Genomic DNA, 21674 nt, shown 5'->3' on the forward strand with positions numbered 1-21674 from the left:
TGGGTAGCTGAATCCAGGGCAGTGACAGGGTGTCTGAAGGAGACCCTTTTCTTCCTCAGCAGTGCCTCCAAATGACTGTGCCAGCTGTAGGAGAAGCTCCAGCTGGAGCTTGCAGTCATTAGTCTCAGAGACAGCCTCCCTCCTGAAGGCACGGTAAGCTAGGCTTCATTAAGTCTCCCGCTCTTAGGGTTGTTTGCTCAAAGTGGTGGCTTGGATCCCTTTTATTTTACTCTGTGTGATGTGGAGTAACCTGCAGCGAGCACCTGCAGCACTTCTTCACTTGCTGCCTTTGCAGAAGGCCTGTTAGAGACCTGCCATCAAGGTCTCCCAGCAGAGAGAGACCTTGGCACTTGTCACACTCTGTCCTGCTCTCCTTTCCTGCCTTCTCCTGACCCATCTGCTGGTGCAGTATCCCAGCTGCTCATTAAAAGGCTTGTTTGCCCCTGTCCCCCAAAAATAAAGGTGTTCCTGATCTCTTAGTGAAAACTCTTTCCTTGGGTCATTCTTTTTTCTGCTCATGTAGAGGTCAAGCATGGGGAAGAGGAGCATGTGTGTATTGTGCCAGGAATAAAGTGAGTGGGAGAGCAAGATTGCATTTTTGCCATGGCAGCTGGTACCTAGAGCAGCTTAACTGCATTGTGAAACCACCTTTTTTAAACTGAATCTCCTGGGATGAGGGTGTTTTTGCCACCTTTTCTCTGTAGCTGGTGCAGTGAGGTTGCTCTGCGTAGGTGCTTGGTGCTGAGCTAAGGTAACTGAGTCTAGAGCAGAGGGGAAAATGCAGTCGTATTGGAGGGTCCTTCCCAGAATAGTTGAAGTTGGAAGGGATCTTTGGAGGTCATCTGGTCCAAGCTCCTTGTGGGCTGCTCAGGATCATGTCCAGATGACTTTGAATATGTTCAGGGTGGAGACACCACAATGTCTTGAAGCACCCTGTGCCAGTGTGCAGTTACAGTGTTGTGTGTTGATTTTGTTTGTTTGTTTAGTATAAAAAGTGTTTTCCTGTGCTTTCCAACTGGTCAGTTCCCAGCTGGTTCACCAGCTTTCCAGCTGGTGCATGGGCTTGTTCCTCCTCAGGTAGGAGAATTGCATGATTGTCCTTCTTACTCACTGATAGTAGTACTGTGCTGAGAAGGAATAATTGTACCTTCCTCCTTCCCAGCCTGAAAGAAATACTAACGTAAATGCTTCTGCATCACTTTCTGTTTTGTTTTGTTTTCCTTTCCTAATGCCAGAAAGCTCCTGTCCTCTCATTTGAAATGAGAGCCTTGGTAGTTGGGTGACAACTGCTGATAGTCTGTGTAGCATGTCAAACTAATAAATTATATAGTGTATGCAGACAAGGAGTTCTAACACCTTAATTAGCAGTAAAAGGGAGCAGGTAGCTGAAAAATCTCCCTGGATCTTTGTCTGTCTTTCAGGGATGCTGTCTGACTGAATCACAGAAGTTTTGAGAGGCAGCATCTTGCTGCTGCTTAGTGAACAGGGAAGAATCCAGACGAATTTGTGGGCAGGAAATGGAAACTAGCTGCTGCTGCTGAATGGCTGTACTTCATATTCCTATGATCATTTATGGTGGGGTGACTTGGAGAAATGCATGCTTTTAGCCAGTACACTTGACTTTGGGGGTAAGCCAGTTTGCTGTTTACCTGAAAGCTCTTTCTGCTAAAGTACAAGATGGCAGCTTTGCCTTGCAAATGGAACGTTCTCTCGTGCTAATGGTCATGGCTGAGGGGCACAAATGTTTCTTTAGCAGGAAGGAAGAGGGAGAGATTGCCCCAGCTGCATTTTCTTTTTCTAGGTATTACATTTTAGAATTATTTTTTTTAGTGTTATTTCTACAGAGCTGTGTGCTCCAGAGGAGGTAGGGTGCAGGTGCAGAACCCGTACCTAAGGATGCAGCTGGAGTTGCTGGAGGAATGGTGTGCTCTGGGAGGTAGGAAGGAATGTGCAGCAGGGCAGTTTGTCATCAGCCCTTCCAACCTGTCAATATTGAACAGATTGTTGTCAAGTTTCTCTCTCTAGAAGGTAATCAATTTGGGGTTAAGCAATTAATAAATGGCTGCCTAAGGCTTCCCAGTTTAGAGGTTAAAAAGGAGATGCTCCAGCCCTGCACGGAAGAACAAAGATGCAAGTAGAGGTTATCGAGAAAAATAGGGGTGCTTAACTTCTAAGTGTCATCCTTGCCAAAGTAAGGGAAAATCTGGAGTCACTTGGGGAAAGGGAACTAAATAAGCATCTTCAAGGAGTATGGGAAGATGGGCCAAAACACTGGTATTTCTCTTTGGAGATGGAGGGAGGCACTTATGTCTGCCCTTCCTCCTTGTGTTTTAAATAAAGAGAACAAGAAGCTTTGTTTTCCTTAAGGAAAAATAAATTTGAGGGAAGGTAAGAAACCAGGCTCTCCATGCATCAGAAGTATTTTAAGAGATCTCATGAAAGAGAGGGAATTCCTTTAATGAATGCCTGGGTAGAAAATGCTGTTTCCTTTTGGCAAGGATAATGTGAAGGTGAGATTTGGGACTCCACACTCTTTTCTCATGGGAGAGTATTTAAGCATCTGGATATTATGAGGTGAATTGCAGCAATAATAGGGACATTCTGTTTTTTAATATTGGAAGGGATCTCAGAGCATGCAGGAAAGCAAAAAAAAAGAAGTGACATTAAAACGTTATTGACTGTGAAACAAAATGAAGTTTCTTATTGTCTGAGAGTGAGTGATAGCACAGGGAATAATGTTTGACAATTCTTCGAGTGACCCTGGACGTTGAACATGTAGCACTTGGAAGACTAAAGAAGGATAATAAAAAGAAATACAGGGGCTGGAGGGCATAATGAACTATGTCAGAAATTTCCTGCCTAGCTTTGATGCTCAAAGCAATTTCATTTCACCCCTCTTCTTGATAGGCTGGGAGCACATACCAGCCAAGAGTTCAGCAGTCCAAAATGCTTCATAGTATTGGTGCTTCATAGCTTTGGTGCTAAAATGGCAATGCTGAATCTTTTAGAGGTCTGGGTGCAGTACTAGAGGCACCAGAGTAAATGGTGTGTCCTTACATGTATTTAAGAGCTACAAGAACAGAAGAAAAAGCACGCTTAGGAATCTTAGGAGACTTCACTTTTTGTGCGGGTCTGCACTAAATCTTGCAGGGAGTACATGTGGTGACAGCTTCAAAACTCAGGCTGGGGATGTACTAATGAAGCCATCACTGCTTTTCATTGGGAAATAGAAAAGTGGGCATTGCCTTGGGCATTCCAGCAGTCCACTGTAAATGCTGCTTTGTATTGTAGTGCTTAACCAGACCTGGAACCAGCAGCAGTGATAAAAGTCACTAGGGAATATACTCAGTGGGCTGTGAGGAAGAAGAAACTCCTAAGGATAAGGCACAAGTTAGAAGTACTGCGTGGGCAATCCAACACTTCCTGCCTGCATACTCCCAATATAAGCAGAATCTGCCAGGGAGCTTCTGCTTGCATGTTCTTCACATAATGATAAGGGTAAGGATGGTACTGTGTGTGAAGAACATGCTGATCTAGGAGATGGAAGAGGGCTGCAAAGGTCGTGTGCTGACCTTGGAGGAAGAGAAATAGTTATAAAATGATTCACAGGACAAGCTCTACCTTAAGTGGAGAAAAGAGCTGGGATTCTGTAGGGTTAGTCAAAACTTTGGTGAATACAGGGATTGTAGGTTATAAGGGATTCTTTTTTCTCAGCATCTTTGCAGGAAAATAATAAAACTGCAGTAAGCAGTAGGTGTGTTGCACAAAGGTATTTGGGTCCCCAGCAGTCATTTACCAGTATGAATCTGAACAAGCAGGGCAGCCAGCTCAGACTGTCCCTTGTGCACCAGCATGTGTTGTTTCCTTTTACATCCAGGTACATCTTGTGCCACCAAGTGCTTCAAAGCCCGTGTGAAGTGAGGAGGCTGAGCACCATGAGCTGCAGAGCTCAGGGATCTGTGTGCAGGACTGCCCAGCCGTCCTCCTTCCTTTGGTTATTATGGGTATTGCTCTTTGTTCTGACCACAGGCGTGTCTGGCTGGCTTCTGGATGCTGCTGAGGACTTTGACTTTTCAAAGTAAAGCTATACTAGATTAAAGAGTAGTTTCAGGCTTCTGTGCAGCAAAGTAACTTTAAAGATACTTTCAGGTGGAATGATTGAGAATGCTAGAACTGTAAGAGTGGGGTGATCTTATGTCATGCATCCCCTGGGGCAGGTTCATCTCTGCCTTATGGTATCCTCACAGAAAGTGAGTGTCTGGTAGAGCAAGCTATAGTGGGAGATGCCTCAGTCTCACAGAGCAGTCTCTCTAGTGCCTCACTTTCCTAGCTTCTGGGAAATGGAGCATTTTATCTGGCTCCTATGACCAGTCTGAATCTCTGCTTTTCGAGTCCAAGCCTATTGTTTCTTGTCTTTGCAGTGCCCAGTGTAGATAACGAATTATTATTTCATCATTTCAGCGTTTTTAGAAGTTTAAAGGTCATAGTAATACAGCAGCCTTGACCTGTGGCTCAAGAATATGCTATTCTGAGGTGATGTTAAAACTAGCATATTTTAACATGCCTAACTGTAGAACAGGGAAGGAGCAGTTAGAGGAATGTGACATCCATATAGGATGTAGTTTGCTTAGAAAAAAAAAGGGGGGGGGGGAAGAAATCACAAGGCCAAATCACATTTCACACTATGCATCTGCAGAATACCAATGCTATCCTGGGGAAAATAAGGAAGTTTTCTGTCAATGTAAGGGCCACATCTGAGAAGAACCAAAGGATGTAAAATGGCTCTGATCTTGGCGAGGGGGTTGGACGTCTGGCTGAATGCATAATTATAGCAGAGGTACAAGACCTCTTTTACAGTCAGAACTTGGGAAGCTAGTCACAGGCCACCACAATCTATGGTGATTAAAAGAAATGTCATCTCTTTCATATTTATTGAAAACATTTTTCTTAAAAGACAGTAAACATCTGCTGTAGAAGCGAGTGGCTGTGAGACAGAGCGGCGAGCAGAGACGAGGGAAGGCAGTGGTGTTGGAAGAACAAAGAGCTTCATTGGCAGCTCCTGTCTAGTTTGTCCATGCTTTGATATTTCCCCTCTGATTCTGGTATTTCCATACCAATTATTGTATAAATTGCTCCTGGCTGACCTCTCCACCTAGCCATCCTCAGTTGGCTCAGCAGTGGGAAGAATTTGAATGAGGAATGGCTAGCTTGATCAGTTGGTTTAGGAAAGCTCGTCCGTGTGCTGAGAGTGGTGGGATGGTGGCAGGAGTGGAGGAGGAGGAGGATAGGGTGTCAGGCATCCTTTTGATTGCACCATTTAAACATGAAAGCAAAAGGGTGGAGGATAGGGACAGAGTTGTTCTGCAGGTGGCTCCATCTAGCCTTTCAGTACACTGAGCTTTCTTGGCATAAGAAAAAATACACCAAGAAAACACTGTATTTACCCAGAATGAGGCTTTACTGTATTGAGGGAATGGTGGGGGCTTACCACATGTTTTCTTCTGATAGCATTGTTTTTTTCCATCTGGCAGCAGGTTGCAGCGTATGGAGATTGTTCCTGCTGTGACTCATTTATGCAAAAATTAAGCTCAAACCTAATTTTTGGTTGTGTGCCTTAACAGGAGACTTCACAGAATAGCAGGTGTGTGTTGCTGAAAGATTGTCTCTGTTTTGGTGTTGCCTCGTGGGGCAGAGTCTCCCCCAGAGATTTTATTAGTCTTCAGCCCATGGCAAAAAAAAAAAAAAAAAAAGATGGTTGCTTGGGGAAGTGTTCTCAATGGCTGGACAATGGTGAGCTTAGAAGAGCCTTTTTGGAATGAATTACTGTTTAGCATGTGTCAGCCCTGCTGTGGAGTGCAGAGAAAAATCAGGGACTAAGTAATGGCCTGGGTTTGGCAGGAGGTGTCTACATCCTCTGTAGGTGACAGAAGGGAGAGAGGAAGGGCCATCCCCTGGGAAAGTTCGTGCGTAAGTGAGACTGAAAGAATAATCAGATTTAAGGGGGAATATGAGCTGGGAGGATGCTAAGTGTCCCTGAGTAATTCAGTGGAAGCACAGGCCTGTGCAGGGCTCAGTGCTCCTGCAGGGGCAGGGGAGTCAGAGCACTGAGGAGGAGTGATGCCACAGCCTGCAGCTCCTGGGCACCAGGACACAGGGAGCAGCAGGAGTGAGTCTGCTGGCACTTGCCTCACCTCAGACGGTGCCATCCCATGCATTGGAGCACAGTGGCCAGCTGGCTGGTCAGCCTGGGCTCCTGCAGGAGGGCAGCAGTGGCCACAGCCTGTGGTGCGCTTGCACCTGCTCTTGGGTTGAGCTTGCCCAGAGCATCTCTGAAGCTCAGAATCAGATGCTTTAGCATAACTGCCCTTTTATGTCTGAATTGTCTTCATTTCTGGGGGCTTTCTGCCAGGTCCTGTGGTCTGCCACAGATGCTAATTTGTCATAGCCAAGCAGGATTTTCCCTTTCCCCTTCCCTTTCCCACAAGCTCCCATGTCAGCTCTAAGGATGCTTGGAGGGAACCAGTTCGGTTCTTCAGTGCAGAAATAGTCATGCTCTTAGAGAATAAGCCGAAATTGTACCTTTTTTAGCTTCTGTTGCAGTATAACCAAGGCATAGTCTGCAGACCAGATGTGACCCACGCTGTTGATGAGTCCAGTCTACAATGACGTGAGTTGTGAAGGGGCATGAGGGCAGCTGTGCCAATTCAAGTAAATCCTTCACCTTGCTCAGCATCATGCCTCAAAAACCTGTAGGAAGGTAGCTGTGCGGTTGTAGCTTGTTTTGGGAGCCTTACCAGGATCCTGATGTGGTTTACTTATTTAGTAGCCCTCTTTCGTGTACTTGTCCCACTCATAATTTGACCCATGTAAACCTTTTCCATGCCCACAGTATCCTTTGGCAAGGGCGTCCACAGGTCTGCTGTGTGCAGCTGCAAAAACTGCCTCACTTGTTATAAATCTGGATCTGACCAGTTTTGTTTGATGGCTCTTGGTTTTTAAACTAGAAAAAAACATGGTAAGCAATCAAATTTTTGACCATCCTTGTCATGGTATATATATTTGTGAAAAAACCTTTACCAGATCCCCTTCAAGTCACCTTTTTTTTTTTCCTCCAGACTCCATTATTTCTAACAGAGAAGCCATTCCCTTGTGTTTATCATTGCTGTTGCTCTTCTCTTGACACTTTCTCAGGAGTGCCTGTAAGTTGAACAAACAATAGCAACAACAAAACCCAGATGTGTGCTGTGTATTTGTGAGGGCAAATCACAATAAGGAGAGGGATCTCCTTGGAAATGTTTCCTGTCTAATAACTGTAGTCAAAGGCAGTAATTTTTAAAGGGAATTTAGGATTAGTATTTTCAGTTATTGACAAATAGCACCTCAGAGCTTCTCGGTGAAGGAAAACTGCTGTAAAGCTGCAGGGGTAGAAATAGCCCCTCAAACTATGTAATCCATTTGGTGTTCAGCACTGATAGCCCTGGTGCTTATAGAAGACATCTATACCAAGAAGCTATCTGTATCAAGACTTTTTTAGTTGCTGTTTAGTGATTAGAGACCCAGGATAATACTCATAAGAGCACAAGTTTCTCCTGCAGATTAAATTACTACTGGCAGTGATTATTGATGTCTAAGATAACTCGGTGCAACTGCTGCAGTGCTTTTGGATGTGGTGCAGACATAACCCATATGGTCTGAGATGGGGAGAATATTTGTGCAAGAGGCTCTTCATCATTCTGTCATGAGTTTTTATTTATTCTTTTGATCTGTCAATGCTGTGGCAGAGTTTCTGTGTGCTCAGGCATCCTTTTATTACACCCACCTGTCCATTGCAATAAGCCTCGAGTTAATGTTCTCGGCTAAAATTTTGCACGCCTTTTCTTCTGAAAGGGACCTGAAGGTCCACCTCCTTCCCAGAGGCTAAATGTTTGGCACTTTCTGAAATGGGGCGTCTTCAAAGTACTTCAGATGAGGGACCTGAAATGACCAATTGCTTGTGGAAAACCTGAGCTCTGAGCTCGGCATGTCTCCGTGGAAGGGTCAGATCTTGCCAAAATGATCTGAGGTTGCTATGAGGGTACATACAGATTTTGCTAAGACACAATGTACTCAGAAGCTGAGCTGTAGCACTGCTGGGGGAGATGCCTGGCTGGCAGAGATGCTTGATGCTCCTTTCTTGCTCCTTTCTTTCTTGGAGAAGCATTGAAATCCTGTCTGTGATATGACAAGGGAGACTGACGTAGCATTTTTCTTTTGCCTTTCCTGTACTTTTCAGAGCTGTTTCCCATGACATTTGCAGTGGCCCTGCTGGGTGAGCTGGCATAGGGAAGGTGCAGGGACTGGGCTTCTGAGGTTCCTGGGTCCTGCACTGTCCCTTGCTGCTTCAGTCTAATCACCTGGCTGCACTGTCCCCTTTTGCCACTGCTCTTATCCCTCCTGCACCTCCAGGGCCAGGGAGATGGGTAAGCTGTGAGCTGCTTGGCTGTTGTTTGGCTTGCTCCTAGCTCAAAAGGCTGGCAACAGTAGCCCTGATTCCTCAGGGGGTAGGGATCCGGGAATGATTTTCTCCGCATCGCATGGGATTTGCTGTCTTTTGGAAAAATACAGATGCACAAACCTATAATTTCTTATTAATTTTAAAGTAGCACTTGGCTCGCTACCTCCTCCCTATCAGCCCTTGTGTTGTCAGTAAATTATATTGGATTTGCAATTAAAAGCCAGCTGTGCCAGTGCAGTACCAGCCAAATGCCACCATCACCGTCTCCTGGGTGTCCTAGGGAAGGTGTGGAGCACACAGCTCCTCCTGTAGTGAGCTCTTCTCTCACTTCAAGAGGGAATGATAAGAGTTTAAATGGTATCTCAGGCATGCTATTTTTGTTAATCAGAGCACTGGCTCACTAAGAAATGCAGTTCTCTTCTTAATACCATGTGTCATGTATATAGCAATTCCCAGAGCTTGCAAAGTGCCAAACATCATGCAAAAGGTAACTGAGCACATCATGTACTGGTGAATGTCTGCCTCAGGCTGATTGTTTTTATTCTTTCCTTTCTTGATTAAAATAGTTTTGGAGAAGTATTTCTGCTTCTGCTGTTTGAACTTTTTTTTAAAGTGTTGAAAAGCATTTGTTCCCACCTGTGTTGGAGCAGGAGTTTGCAGCCAGGCATAGGGAACAGTGCTGCTCCCTGCTCCTCTGGAGATCCAGCCTGTTCATCCAGCTTCTGAGCCTTTGTGTCTCACCTCTGGGACAGCAGCCTGCTGCAAGCTGTAGCAAAAGCCTGACTGCTTTGTCTTCTATCCAAACTGGAGCTGGACAGGACTTCTTCTGCACTGTCTTCTTCTGTCCCTCAGCTGCTTAGGCAGCTGGAGCCAGAACGGGGAGCAAGGAGCTCTTTGGCTCTTAACTCTCTCACTTTTGGCTGCTTAAGGAAGGTGCAGCAGTCCAGTGCAAGGGGAAATAGAAGAGGAGGAATGTAGAAAGGGTCTGTCTCTTCAGAACAACCTGGACAAGGACTCCAGGCAGAGTTACAGTGAAGGTCGCTGGCAAGGCAAGAAGGAAGCCCACGTTAGTGCTGGCTGTGAGGGTGGTTAGATTTGACATCTGACAAAAATCTGTGCTGTGGGTCCCTGGGGTTGTGGTCTTCCTGTGAAGAAAGTCCGATACCCATCTCTGATAAAATGATATTTTTAAACCAGATAGCTGGAAAACTCCTACGTAATAATCCAAGACCGTGTTAAACAAAGTTGTGCACTTAGCTGAGAAATACCCGATTGAGTGTTGTGTGTGGAACTTTTAATTCCTACCACTGCCTATTTGCCTTGTGGTGCAGTTTTAATTGTCATTGCAGTGGGATATGTGTATGCTGTAGCAAGGCTGCATGTGCATACAGAAATTGGATTATGAGCTGTCTTTAGGTGTGTGTCATAAAGATCTTGTCCTTCCTGCTGCTTTGAAAACAGTTTGCTTCAAAGGCTGTAGTATTTGCTTTGTCCTTTGGCCTTTGTGGGGTGATAGAAGAGGCTGCCTGCACCTTGGATGTGTTAGTTGTCTCCAGCAGTATCTTTCCCCAGGATGAAGAGATTGGTACAGCGAACAGTGGGGGGGGGGAGTGTTTGCCTCGGTCCTTCCTCTCCGTGTTTGTTTCAAATGTGCTAGCTTTCCCCGTCCTCTCCTTAAATCACATTATTTCATAAAGAGTAAAAAGAAACATAATTTGGAGCAGCAGCAAGCTGAGCCCAAGTTAATAGTTTGAATTGCACTCCATCTGTTCAGCTGCATGCCCTGATGGATGTGCTGAACCCATTTTTCACAATTTGTTTTAAGCTGCTAAGAACCATCTCTCCTGGCTCCAGTCCAGGCTGGCTGTGGAGAAAAACTTCGTTTCTGGACATGGATGTTCAGAGGGCAGGATTGAATCAATAAACCCCAGCTTTAAGGCTACCTCTTCACCTGCAAGATGCTAGTTTTTTTGAATGCTTAAATTCTTCTCTGGACTTGTGCATTGCTATTGAAAATTGGAGGCGGGGGGGGAACCGCCAATGTACACACACACAGAGAGGATGAAATTTGCAAACGTGATTATGCAGGACCTGCTTTAAATCGGCTTATTGCTGTTTTATGATGGCAAGCAAGCAGTCGCAGAAGCCAGGGTGATTGGCTTTGCCATGTGTGCATGCTGCTGGTAACTCAATAACCGATGGGCACCCACCCTGGTCTCCAGACCTCCAGCCTTTGATGCAGCAGCAAACAAGATAGATGGCTGTAATTTATCCGGCCCCTGGAGGGCTGTGCTGGTAATGTGCCATGAGCCCAAGGGCCAGCCATCCATAATCTGTGTAAAAATCCAGCGGATGGCCGGGCTGTCTTTGTTTTGTGCTGCACACGTTCTGTGTGTACAGCACACTGCACTGGGCTCTGACTCCAGCAGTCAGGGGCACTGAGCTTTAGTGTAATGTTCCCACTCCCTCTGTTAACTGTAATTGATTTTGTTTTGTACTAAATGCACACCTTTCAAATAGACTCGGGCAGTGCTGGAAACCTGATATTTCTCTGTGTGCCTTTACAAGCGTAAGAGAGAATGAAGAAGGTGTGCTGGGTCTGGGGAAAAAGAATGGGATTTTTGTACCAGATGAAGCCTCTGGCAGGTTTGCTGATGGAAGACGAGTGCCTGGGGTGTTGGGCTTAGATGGTCCAGCAACCAAAGGAGCTGGAGCGTAGCCCCCTGGCTTGCACAAAGGGTGATAAGAGTTGGAAAGTAAAAGTGTTGAAAACAAAGACCTGTCACCTTGAGTTTCTGACTTGTTACTGTGTGGCGCATTGCCCTTTCATGCCTGGGTTCTTACCGCTTCCAAACAAGGGGTTTATGTTACCTCAAAGCTGCTGCTTTAGTGGGGTGTTTTTTAAAACACTTCCATTGAGTCAGCAAGAATTCTGCAATGTGACTCGGGGCGGGGGGGGGGGGAGGGGGGGGGTGTGCTGTGCCAGAGCCTGATGTGCCAGCTGTGAAATAGGGTGAGAGGACTTGCTTTGTCCAGCATGGCCATGGAAGGGCGAGGATATAGCTGGGTGTAGGTCTGGGGGTTGCCTGCTGGTCAGTAACACCGGGCTCCTCTCCTCCCCCAGGCGTGGCGTTGGCCCAGCGGCAAGTGACGGTGCAGCAGGGACCCCTGTACCGCACGGAGGGGTCCCACGTCACCCTGTGGTGCAAGGTGAGCGGCTACCAGGGGCCGGCAGAGCAGAACTTCCAGTGGTCCATCTACCTGCCCTCGGCCCCCGAGCGGGAGGTGCAGATCGTCAGCACCGTGGACCCCTCGTTCCCCTACGCCATCTACACGCAGCGCGTGCGCGGCCGCGGCATCTTCGTGGAGCGGCTGCAGGGGGACGCCGTGCTGCTGCACATCACCGAGCTGCAGGAGCGCGACGCCGGCCAGTACGAGTGCCACACGCCCAACACCGACGAGAGGTACTTCGGCAGCTACAGCGCCAAGATGGACCTCGTGGGTAAGATGGCAAATCCTTGAACCCCGCCCCTGTCGGGTTGTTGTTGTTTTCTTTAAAGAGCCGAGCGAGTATTAGTCGGTATAAAGTTGTTTATTGGAAAGGCACATCACTCTCGAGAGGCAAAGAGTCACAAGCGTTGGAAGTTTTCAGCATAGAGTCCTAAATAGAAGTAAAGTCCCAATTAGAAGTAGAAGCTGCTCCTGTCAAGGTCATGGGAAGGTGGATGTTGCTGCCACAGCTCCTGTCTTCTTCTGGGTGAGGATGATAGCAGGGAGAGGAGAGAAGAAAGAGAGAGCAAGAGCAAATAAGAGTCAGTCTCTCCCCAGTGCATAGATTCTTATACATAAATAACCCAACAAGCTGAAAACATGAACTTGAACCATTTCATCTTAACCTACTACAATTCTAGTTTCTTAGCACGCCAAGTTACATGTAAACTACACGTGTGGTCTGTCTTGTTCTATCTAAAAAATACAAGCAGTATTTTTACTATAGCTTTATCACGTCTAAAACTGTGTTCCTAGAGCCTCTATGGAAGCTTATTTTCAGCACTAGTATCTAGGACTATGTTTTTCAGCCTTCAGTGGAACTTGCTGATTTCTCTCTGAGGAACTCAGAAATTGAAGACTGGTGAAGATTATGCCTTGATACACATGCTCAAATGGCAGAAGGAACTCTGAGAGAAATCTGTTTTTTTTCCGACTCCAACATCCCCCCGTGTTCAGTGGGGTGTGCATAGACTGTCAGGTAAAAATGCCATGAGGGAGAGCTGGAGAGGAGAGAAGGTGGCACAGTGTTATGATTTGCAGGAAATCAAGGTGTAGAGGTGCAGAAAATGGCAAGATTTCCTCACTAAAATGAGACACCAGGCAGCACAGCCGGGCAGAGGAACTTTCGAAGCCATGGCTGAAAGCAAGAGGGACGTGGAACTGATTTACACAGGGGAAAAAGAACAGGGAGTCTGTGTCAGATGGCACAAGTCACAGACTAGAGAGCTGCTTGCCAAAGGTGGTGAAATAACTGAGCAGGGATGACAGGAGTAGTCATGAGTAGCACATAAAAGGGAACAGGAGAGATGGTCATCTTCAGACTCTTACAGCAGTGCTGAATACATCCTGAAACCACTGAGCAGACTGAGCTGTCTGTAGATCAGTGTGGAGAAGCTGCTTTGGGATTTTCTTTTTCATTAGAAAAATCGAAAACAGGTACTTTAGAAGCTGGAATATTTCCATGGCACTCTTTGATAGAAGATTTGATCTTTTCAAGCTTCACCTTGCTTTCTGTATCTCAAAACAGTATTTGAAGTGTCTAACTTAGCTAACAGCAGTCAAATAGCTTTCATCCAAGTCTTTGGCTGAAAAACCCCTAAAAGAGCTCCTTTGCAACACAGACACCCCTCTAGCAAGTTCAAGCCCACAGACAGCAGGCTTGCTTTCCTTAGGAGGTGTCTCTGAGCCTGCAGCTTGGAAACCACTTTGGTATTATCCAGCCCTTGGTGGTGTTGGTGGTGTTGACACAAGAAATCCAGTGTGAAAGGAGCCAGGATATGGTTTCAATCACAGTAGCCTTCCTTTGGGTTGAACTTCTTACCTCCAGCTTGCGTGGCCTTGGCCTCTTTCCTTCCAAGGTGCCAGCCCAGCCACTCTACCAGGTGAAGCTCCACAGCATTCTTGTAAGTGCTTATTTAGGCACCTTTTTTGCCATCTCATGTCCATAAGTAGTTGGGGGGTAGATGCCTGAGTATTTAATGTTTTATTTCTAGTTCTGTAATTTGCCTTAGGTGTCCGGATTTGCAGTTCCCAAGCAGTTTAAACAAGACTGAGTCAGAGCTGCTGCTGTTAAATCACCTTGGGCAGTGAAACCCATTGAAACCAACACCCTCTGAAAAAACGTGCCTGGGGCCGGGGTGGGGTTGGATGGATTCTGGGCTGCTCTGCCAAAGAGCTGGAGCTGAGCACAGTCAGCACATCCAGTGGCTGGGCAGTGGGAAGCACCTCCACCACTCTCCAAGAGTCTGGGGAGCCAAAGCTGGCTTGATCTGTTTTTGCTCTGTCCTTCCCTTTCCACAGCTACAAACCAGTAAGATTTTGGGAGTCTGTAGGCACCCAGGAGCAGTGCTTGGAGGACATTGGCTTTGGGGCTTATATGTGTCAGAGATACTCAAGAAAATGGATCTAAAATAACTTTTAGTGGATTAGTTAAATCACATTATGCCCCTTCCTGGATGCTTGCGCTCAGGATTTTGGGCACTAATTTGGTTTAGCTTAATTAATTTCTGAAAATTTACTTTAGAAACTACTTAGGGTCACTTGCATTTTGAACACGTGCATCTATGTAGGTTCCCTTCTGTGGGTTAGCCAAACTCAGACAGAAACTGAATTTTTCAGAGTGCTCCCAGCAATGACCTGTAGACAGCAGGCCCTTACAGAGAACGTTTCCTCTGCCTCCCATTCATGGGATGTGGTGCTGACTTCGACTTTGTTGGACCCTGAAGTCCTTCTATGGAAATGGGCTCCTCTCTGCAGTGCTGGGCAGATTTCGTGTCATCTCTGTTTTCATGTTCTTTTAGATCTCGACTATAGGTTGGGTGTTTTCAGGCTGGTTTTGTTTCTATAGACAGTGTGCAAGAAGAAGTACAGAAAGGAGTTACTCTTCTCATTTTCTCAGAAAGAGAACTGAACTTTTTCGTTTTATTCATTCATTCAGTTATGAATTTTTAATTGACTCATTATATTGAGTGGCTCTTTTCTGGCAGCAGCAAAGCCTGGAGGGAGACAGGTTTGTTAGCATCTCTGTTCTCTCCACTTACATGTGAAGTGGATGGGTTTGAAGCAAGTGTTGATTTTAGGCTTGCTGCTCTGGGACCTTGGAATTGTTATGTCCTGTGGTTTGAGGGAACAGCTGAAGGAGGAGTTTCTCCTCTTTCATAATACAGCCCTGTGGCAGGAGAGCTGGATGGGACACTGGTGCAGCAGCACGTGGGGCTGCTGTCTGCACTGGGGTGTTTCAGCTTGCAACAGAGCAGCTGGGATGTGTTCTGCTCCTGCCATCTGAGCACTGTTGAAGGCTGTGTCTCCAGGACTCTGAGGCTGCTAAAAAATAATCTTGTCAGCTTCAGAGACATGCCAGTTTGACTTGAAAGTACACTTCTCTCCACCTCATGAGCAGCAAGCGTGGCTGATTGTCCCTCTCCTATTATTAGTGTCACTGCTCCAGATTCCTTTTCCTTCACTGAGACTTTGGCCAGGGCTTTGAGGACCTGATCTCTGTGATGGTCTGGAGTAAGAAGTGCTCCCCAGGCGCTCTGTGGGACTCTTATCTGAATTTAGGCATGCAACACAAGTGCTAATCTCACTGAAGCTAGGAATGAGGCTGGTCATGTGGTTCAAAGGCCTTCTGCCATGCGAGCATGTGTATCAAGGCTTAATTTTCTTCACCAGTCTTCAATTTCCTTCAGTTGCTTCTAAAACAAGCCTTTCTGTATCTTACTGCTCCTCTTCTCATCCCCCTCTGAGCTGCATCTTCGGGAGCGCGGAGTTATGCCTGGGCTTCGAGATGTGTTAGGAGAAGAATTTAGGACATCTCAGACTGAGTTTCAGGTGCTGAGGGAGACGGGGATTAAAAAAAAAAAAGGGGTGCACTTCTTCAGGATGTTGTGGAACCACAGCCTTGTGATTGATTTATGAGAAAAGATTAGCCTGTGTACAAAGTCTGCAATTCTGTTGTTTGCCTTCAGGTTTCAGTTCCCTGAGGGTGACACAAAATCGCTGAGGCTGGTTCATGCTCTTTTTATTCAGGGTGACAGGAAAATATTTTGGAAGACCTCATGAGTTGTCTGCCACCTATTTAACAGCAGACTCACTGCTTAAGGTAGATGTCCTGGCATTATCTGCCATTAGAAGACAGAAAAGGACAGATCTGGAGAGCAATTCATCTTTGTTTAAATTAGGTGTATTGTTCTCTGTGTTGACTAAACAGAGAGCCTACCTGTTAGACTCCAGCTAGAACTAGTGGCTGAAGACTTGACCTATCAGGCTTTTAAGCAGCTGGTGGGAATTTTGACTTTGTGGTTGAATTGGGAAGACACTTGAATGTACTGAAAAGGAGAGTTTCCAAATTTAAATTGGATTGATTAAATCGTGGATCTGGGGACAATGCACAGAGTTGTATTGGGGTCCTGCTTGTTGCTGGCTGTGGTAAGCATGTGGGCTGTCCCTTAATTTTTTTTAAGAAATTAAAGACAGGAAAGGATTTGCAGATGAAGGAAAACAGCATCCCAGAAGCACAGCATCACCACTGACAAGACAACAGTATTTTCCAGGTTGGAAAATAGGAATTGTCGTTTTTCTTAACTCTTGAAATATGGGCAGAAGAGGAGGTTTCTGTGCAGTAATTTAGTTGGTGAAGCTGCAGGAGTGCTATGCAAATGGAGGTGCTGGTTTGTGCTTCTCCTGTTGATGGTAAACTTGTGTTTTGCTGCAGGGTAGAACTGAGCACGTGGCAGTTCCTTCAAAGAGTGTGAGTCACTGCAAATTTGTACTCCACTATATCTCTGCGATGAATTGTTTGTGTGCCTGTACCCTTACTTAGATAACAGTGAAGAGGCCCAGGTCTAACCTCTTTAGAAGTTTCAGACTTTTATCTCAGTGTTTTTTCATCTGTGCTCCCAAAAACGTTGAGATCTTTTTCAGAGTAAGTGAATTGAGGGAAGAAATCAAGCTTTGAGGTTTTTCTTAAACAGGTTGTGATAGAGCGGGAGGAAAGGTTTCAAAGCACTTGAGGAGGTGGCAGCTCTTTTAGTCTTTATTTTGGGGGAGGCAGCTGCACACCATCAATCCTAAACAAGTTAAAGCAAAAAAGTGAAAGGGGTTTGGATGGGAGGAGACCACAGTCCCCATAGTACCACAGACTGGGAAGAAGGAATGTCAGAGCAGACTTGGGAAACAAGGAGCACTCAAGCACTTTGCAGTGGGCAGGAGCTGCTGTGGAACTGGTGGTAGTGCAGGGATGGTCACCAGGACCTTCCTCCAGCCAGGCTTAGGTCACAGAGGGCACAGGGGCTTCATGCTAGCTAGGAGCAATTCACTGGCTGCTCTGTCAGCCTGGTCACACTTCTGTTCTTTGCTATTTCTCACTGGTCTCATCCTGCCTGGGTGGGTTGGTGCCTTGGGCTCTGCCCTGGTCTCCTGTGTCCTGTGATGGCTTCCAGGGGCTCTGTGTGGATTTTTGGCTGGTAGCCCCATTTTGATGAAGTTTCTACACCATGCCAAGCTTGGGAGTGGTGGTGGGCAAGGGCATTGATGGGGTGAAGAGCCATCTGCCTCTGTGCCTGGGGTCAGGGCTGGCTGTGGCTCTTTGTGGTGGGGTCTTGTCTCCTAATGCTGAGTTGCCCAAGGCACTTGCAGGTCTCTGCAGACCAGGACTCAGTCCATGGGCACTTAGACCATGCCTTTAGGAGTTTGTCTTCAGGATCCTCTGTGCCCTGCAGCTGTGGCATGTAACTGTGTGGCCACTTGCAAGCCTGTGGCTGGGACAGGGAGGACATGTGTGGGGTGTGTCTCAGGGGCTTTGTTGGCATGGGAGGTAGAAGAAAGATATATATGCATGCCAGACACTTAACACTGAAAAGAAAGCACCTGTGTGTGTCTCAGACAAGCCTTCAAGAGAAGATAGCAAGTGATTTTTGTTGGACTTGCCACCAAAAACCTCCGGGATCTCTGCTGAGAGCGAAAGAGCGTAGCGGGCAAGAGAAAGTCACATCACAGTTTGGATTTGGGAAGCACAGAGTGCTCCTGGCAGCCTGGATGAGAGCAGTCACATCTCTCCATGTGGGGCATGTGGACCTCAGTGGCTGCTGGCTTGTTCCAGCTGTCAACAGGGCTGAAGGTGGCTTTGCTTGAGGCCGGTGTCGAAGAGAGAGATGGCAATCTCAGAGATAAGGTCCTACCAGTTTTGATAGAAGTCTTTGGGGGCTCTTCTTTCTGTGCTGCATTTTTCTGCTTTGTCTTCATCTGAGAGAAAGGGAAAAGTGTTTGTCACTGTACTTGAGTGAGCAGCTTGTGTCTTGGGGAGACCAGGCTTTTTGCAGATGAGCAGCAACAGGGCAAAAATCGAAATAAGCAATTCAGCCTGTCCTGAAAGGTTGCAAAGGCTTCATCTCTGGAGGCTTTCAAGACCTGACAGGAGCAAGCTGAGTGGCTTTGTCTAACCTTATAGCTGACCCTGCTTGACTCTGTAGCTGCACTACAGACCCACAAGGTCGCTTCCACCCTGAATTGTCCTGTGATGAGCTACTTGGCTGCATTGCAGAAAGGAACCACTTTTAGGCAGCATTTTGGAGGGTTGCTGCTAAATGAAGGAGTTTGGAGGGACAGAGCTAAATAATGGTATAACATTGATCTCAACCAGGTGAGAACACCAAGGACCTATTTTACATCCCCAAATTCTATTTTTTTTTTCAGGCATATTTTTTTATATTTCATCTTGTTCTTATTTCTCTAGTGAGGTTGCAGGAGTTTGTCTCTATTGCTCTACTCTGGTGTATGAAAGCTGAACTTGGGAATTCTAAGCAGAGATGTCCTAATCTCTCTGTCAATCTGAGTGGCTTGGCTACCTCCATGAAACATGTGTGTGCCTTACCTGGCCAAGCTGTGTGAGTTAACCAAAGTGAGCTGCAGGATTGGTGTTGTGCTGTGTGAGTTACATTCATCTTTGCCTTTTTGGGCTGTGCTTGTTGCAGTAATTAGCTCCCCAGAGGAGTAAAATGTCCTTCACTTTCAAATTACCCTTTAGCTGACATTAAAAAGGGATTTAAAAAAAAATAATCAAATGGCTTCTTATAGGTGGTCCTTTGCAACTAGACACAGGGTATTTTGTTCTTACTGTCCTGCTTTATATGCCTAGTTCTCTCTTTGGAAACCTTCACCAAAAATTGACCTATGCTCCTTAGCTTTTTCTTTCTGTTCCTGCTATGGATAGAAAGGAAGTATTTGTCTGTTAATGGAGGAGGAGTGGGGAGGGGTAAACATATTTACCTCTGGCAGTTCCTGTGGCTACAGCCTGGGGAATTGCACCTGGTTTGTGATGCTACAGGCATTCTGCCCTGCTATGCTGCCAACTTGCTCCATGTCCCTGGATATGGCACAATCCATCTCCCTCACCGTTTTCCAGCTGGTAAAATTAGGGATAATAGCACACAAGCCTTTCACAAAGTCTAAGCTAAATAATTGTGATGGGCTTTGAGCTCCTCAGATAGCGGGAGTTAAAAACAAAGGCTTATATTTCAGCTCTGCCTGGTAATAATGCTGAATAGGATTCATCTCCTGCCCTGCTTAGTCATTTCTGCTATCTTGCAAGTGTAGCTGCCTAAGCTCACCCAGTTTTCCCCCAGCAGAAGCTGTGAGGCTGATAGGCACTGCCAGACTGGGGGGCCGGTGATCCACAGTGCCGTGGGCAGGTACGTGGGAGCCCGGCACAGGCAAACCCTGTGCTTCAGTCATGTACAATCTGGCAGTGAATTCCATGGGCTGGTTATTCCTTGTGCTTCCCAAACCACTCTTTTGTAGGTAGCACTCAGAGCTGATGGCTTATAACAGAAATCTCTGTGCGCGTCCTCGCGTATGGGACAGGGCTCACTCATTTTGTGTCTTTATCTCATCCCTTTTAACTGTATTTTCCTGCTAAACACTTCCAGTTATTCCTGTTTTCTTGCAGTATGCCATCCCCAATTCTTTCCTGTTGGAATTGCTTGCCTGATTTTTACTTTCTTATTGTTGTATTACATTGCATCTCTTCTGTACCTCTGACTGTGCAGGAGAAATGGAACAAACTGTGGGCAGACCATGCCTAAAAAATGGGTAATCCATTGTATCCACTCTTTTGTTCCTTTCTTCAGTTTTTTCTTCCCCCCCCTCGCCTTTGTGCCCTGTCCCTTAAAACTACAAGCAACTTGGTGGCATGACATGCTCTGTGGGAAGGGCTCTCAGTTCTGGAACTGATTCTTTCTTTTTTTAATGCCATCCACCTACCCTCTTCTCAAAAACCTGGCATTAGACACATTTGGAGCACATCGCTGTATTCTGTATGTTTTTTCCTATATTGTCTCGTAGGAAAAGGTTTGAGGCAGAGGTACTTTTTAAAATTTAGCTAGCATGTGGAGAGCAATTACAATAAGAATATGCGTCCTTTTTTGGATATATCTGTGCACTTGTACCGACTTTCTTGCATTTTAAGAAAAAAAATCTATTCTAAAAAGCATTTCTAAAAATGTAAATTAATACAGCCTCAGGCAATTGCACAGCCCTCTGCTCAAAGATCTGGTCTTGTCTTTAAAATGAGACCTCTTGCTTCTTTTTACATCCCTTCCTTGTCAGGAAGGCAGGCATGGAATCCTGAATGCTGACTTGCCTTCAGACTGTAAAGAGCTGCAGTGTTTTGCTTGGCTGGGTTTCTATGCAGCGCCGAGCCTGAATGGCAACATCAGGACAGTCAGCTAAAATGATCCTTGAAAACTAAAGCAGTTTTTCCTGAAAAAGCCTCTTTTCTGAAGGCTCGGAGCCGTGCCCTCCAGTGTGGTCTTGAGCTGTGTCTGGCTCCTCTCAGGTTGATGGGAATGTGACATTTGCTCTTTGCTGAGCCCTTGGCCTCCTCAGTGTCAATGGGGCTGCCAGGCTTGGGGTCTTCTGCTGCCCTGAAAGGAGTTGCTGAAAACACAACCTTGCTCAGACCATGTCTTCTTCTTGCTTCTCCTGCTGACTCTTCCCACGTGCTTTGCCAGTTCCTGGTAAAAGTGAGGTGCTTGGTAATCATAATTGTCATGTTTTATAGGATGCCTTTCAGTCTGTCCCCCTAAGAAGAGGGATTGGTGCCATAGGCTGTTTGTGTACATTGACATACTGTGCCAAGAAGAGTTAAAGGATGCAGAGGTTTTGAAGTAGGATAGAAGAAGCTTTAGTCATAAGTCCTGGTGCATTTGTAGACCAGCTCTACCACCAGTGGGTTACTCAGCATCCTAGGTTCAAGCCTGGGGCAAAAGGTTGTATGGTGTCAAAAACGGTTTAATGCTATCTCCCTTCCTGGATTCAACATTTCCTCCTAATGTTGTCTGGGCGGTCCCAGAGCCCTTTTTCTCCCCGACAAATGATTACTTTTTCACTATATGCACAACTACGAGAAGCTCTGAAAGATAAAAAGAAAACTGCTGTGTGCCAAAGGAGAGCCAGAAGGAGCTGGGCTGGGTCAGGCGAGCAGGTGGTGGAGCCAGCAGGCTGTGAAGTGGGATGGGCAGAGCCTGGCACCTACCTTCTGTGCACTTGGCAGCTTTCTAGGGGCTGGAGGGGAGCTCAGGGACACCCAACTCTTCTCCTGCCTGCACAGTGCTGAGTACTGAGCAGCCAGCACGGCCTGGTGGCTCCCTGGCATGGGGACCCACTCCCAGTGTCACTGGCAAGAGCCTGCTGGCATTTCTGGCAGCCTTTTCGGAGTACCGGGTGGTGGGGGAGAGGCACAGAGTGTGCAGGTTTCTGTGCTCGTGTGCCTCCAAAGAGTCTCTCAGCGTTAAACGGGGAAAGCGACGACTGTGAGCGCAGCTGGTAACATATGGCACCCGTCCCCTGCCTTGGCAATTGCTCAGTGAACTCTGAAAGTGGAATACGGTCCCCGTGGCTCCAGCCAGCTGCA

At 46.4% G+C, this 21674-nt stretch overlaps 1 protein-coding gene across 1 annotated transcript in view; it reads left to right on the plus strand.

Moving 5' to 3' along the window:
• Positions 1–21674, plus strand: part of IGSF3 (immunoglobulin superfamily member 3) — an 88119-nt gene that overhangs the window by 11762 nt on the left and 54683 nt on the right. Inside the window, exon 7 of the mRNA XM_062510714.1 lies at positions 11619–11996. Within this exon, the coding sequence (XP_062366698.1) occupies positions 11619–11996 (378 nt within the window). The remainder of the gene's footprint in view (positions 1–11618; positions 11997–21674) is intronic.

The sequence above is a fragment of the Cinclus cinclus genome, chromosome 2, assembly GCF_963662255.1.
Source record: "Cinclus cinclus chromosome 2, bCinCin1.1, whole genome shotgun sequence".
Classification (NCBI taxonomy): domain Eukaryota; kingdom Metazoa; phylum Chordata; class Aves; order Passeriformes; family Cinclidae; genus Cinclus; species Cinclus cinclus.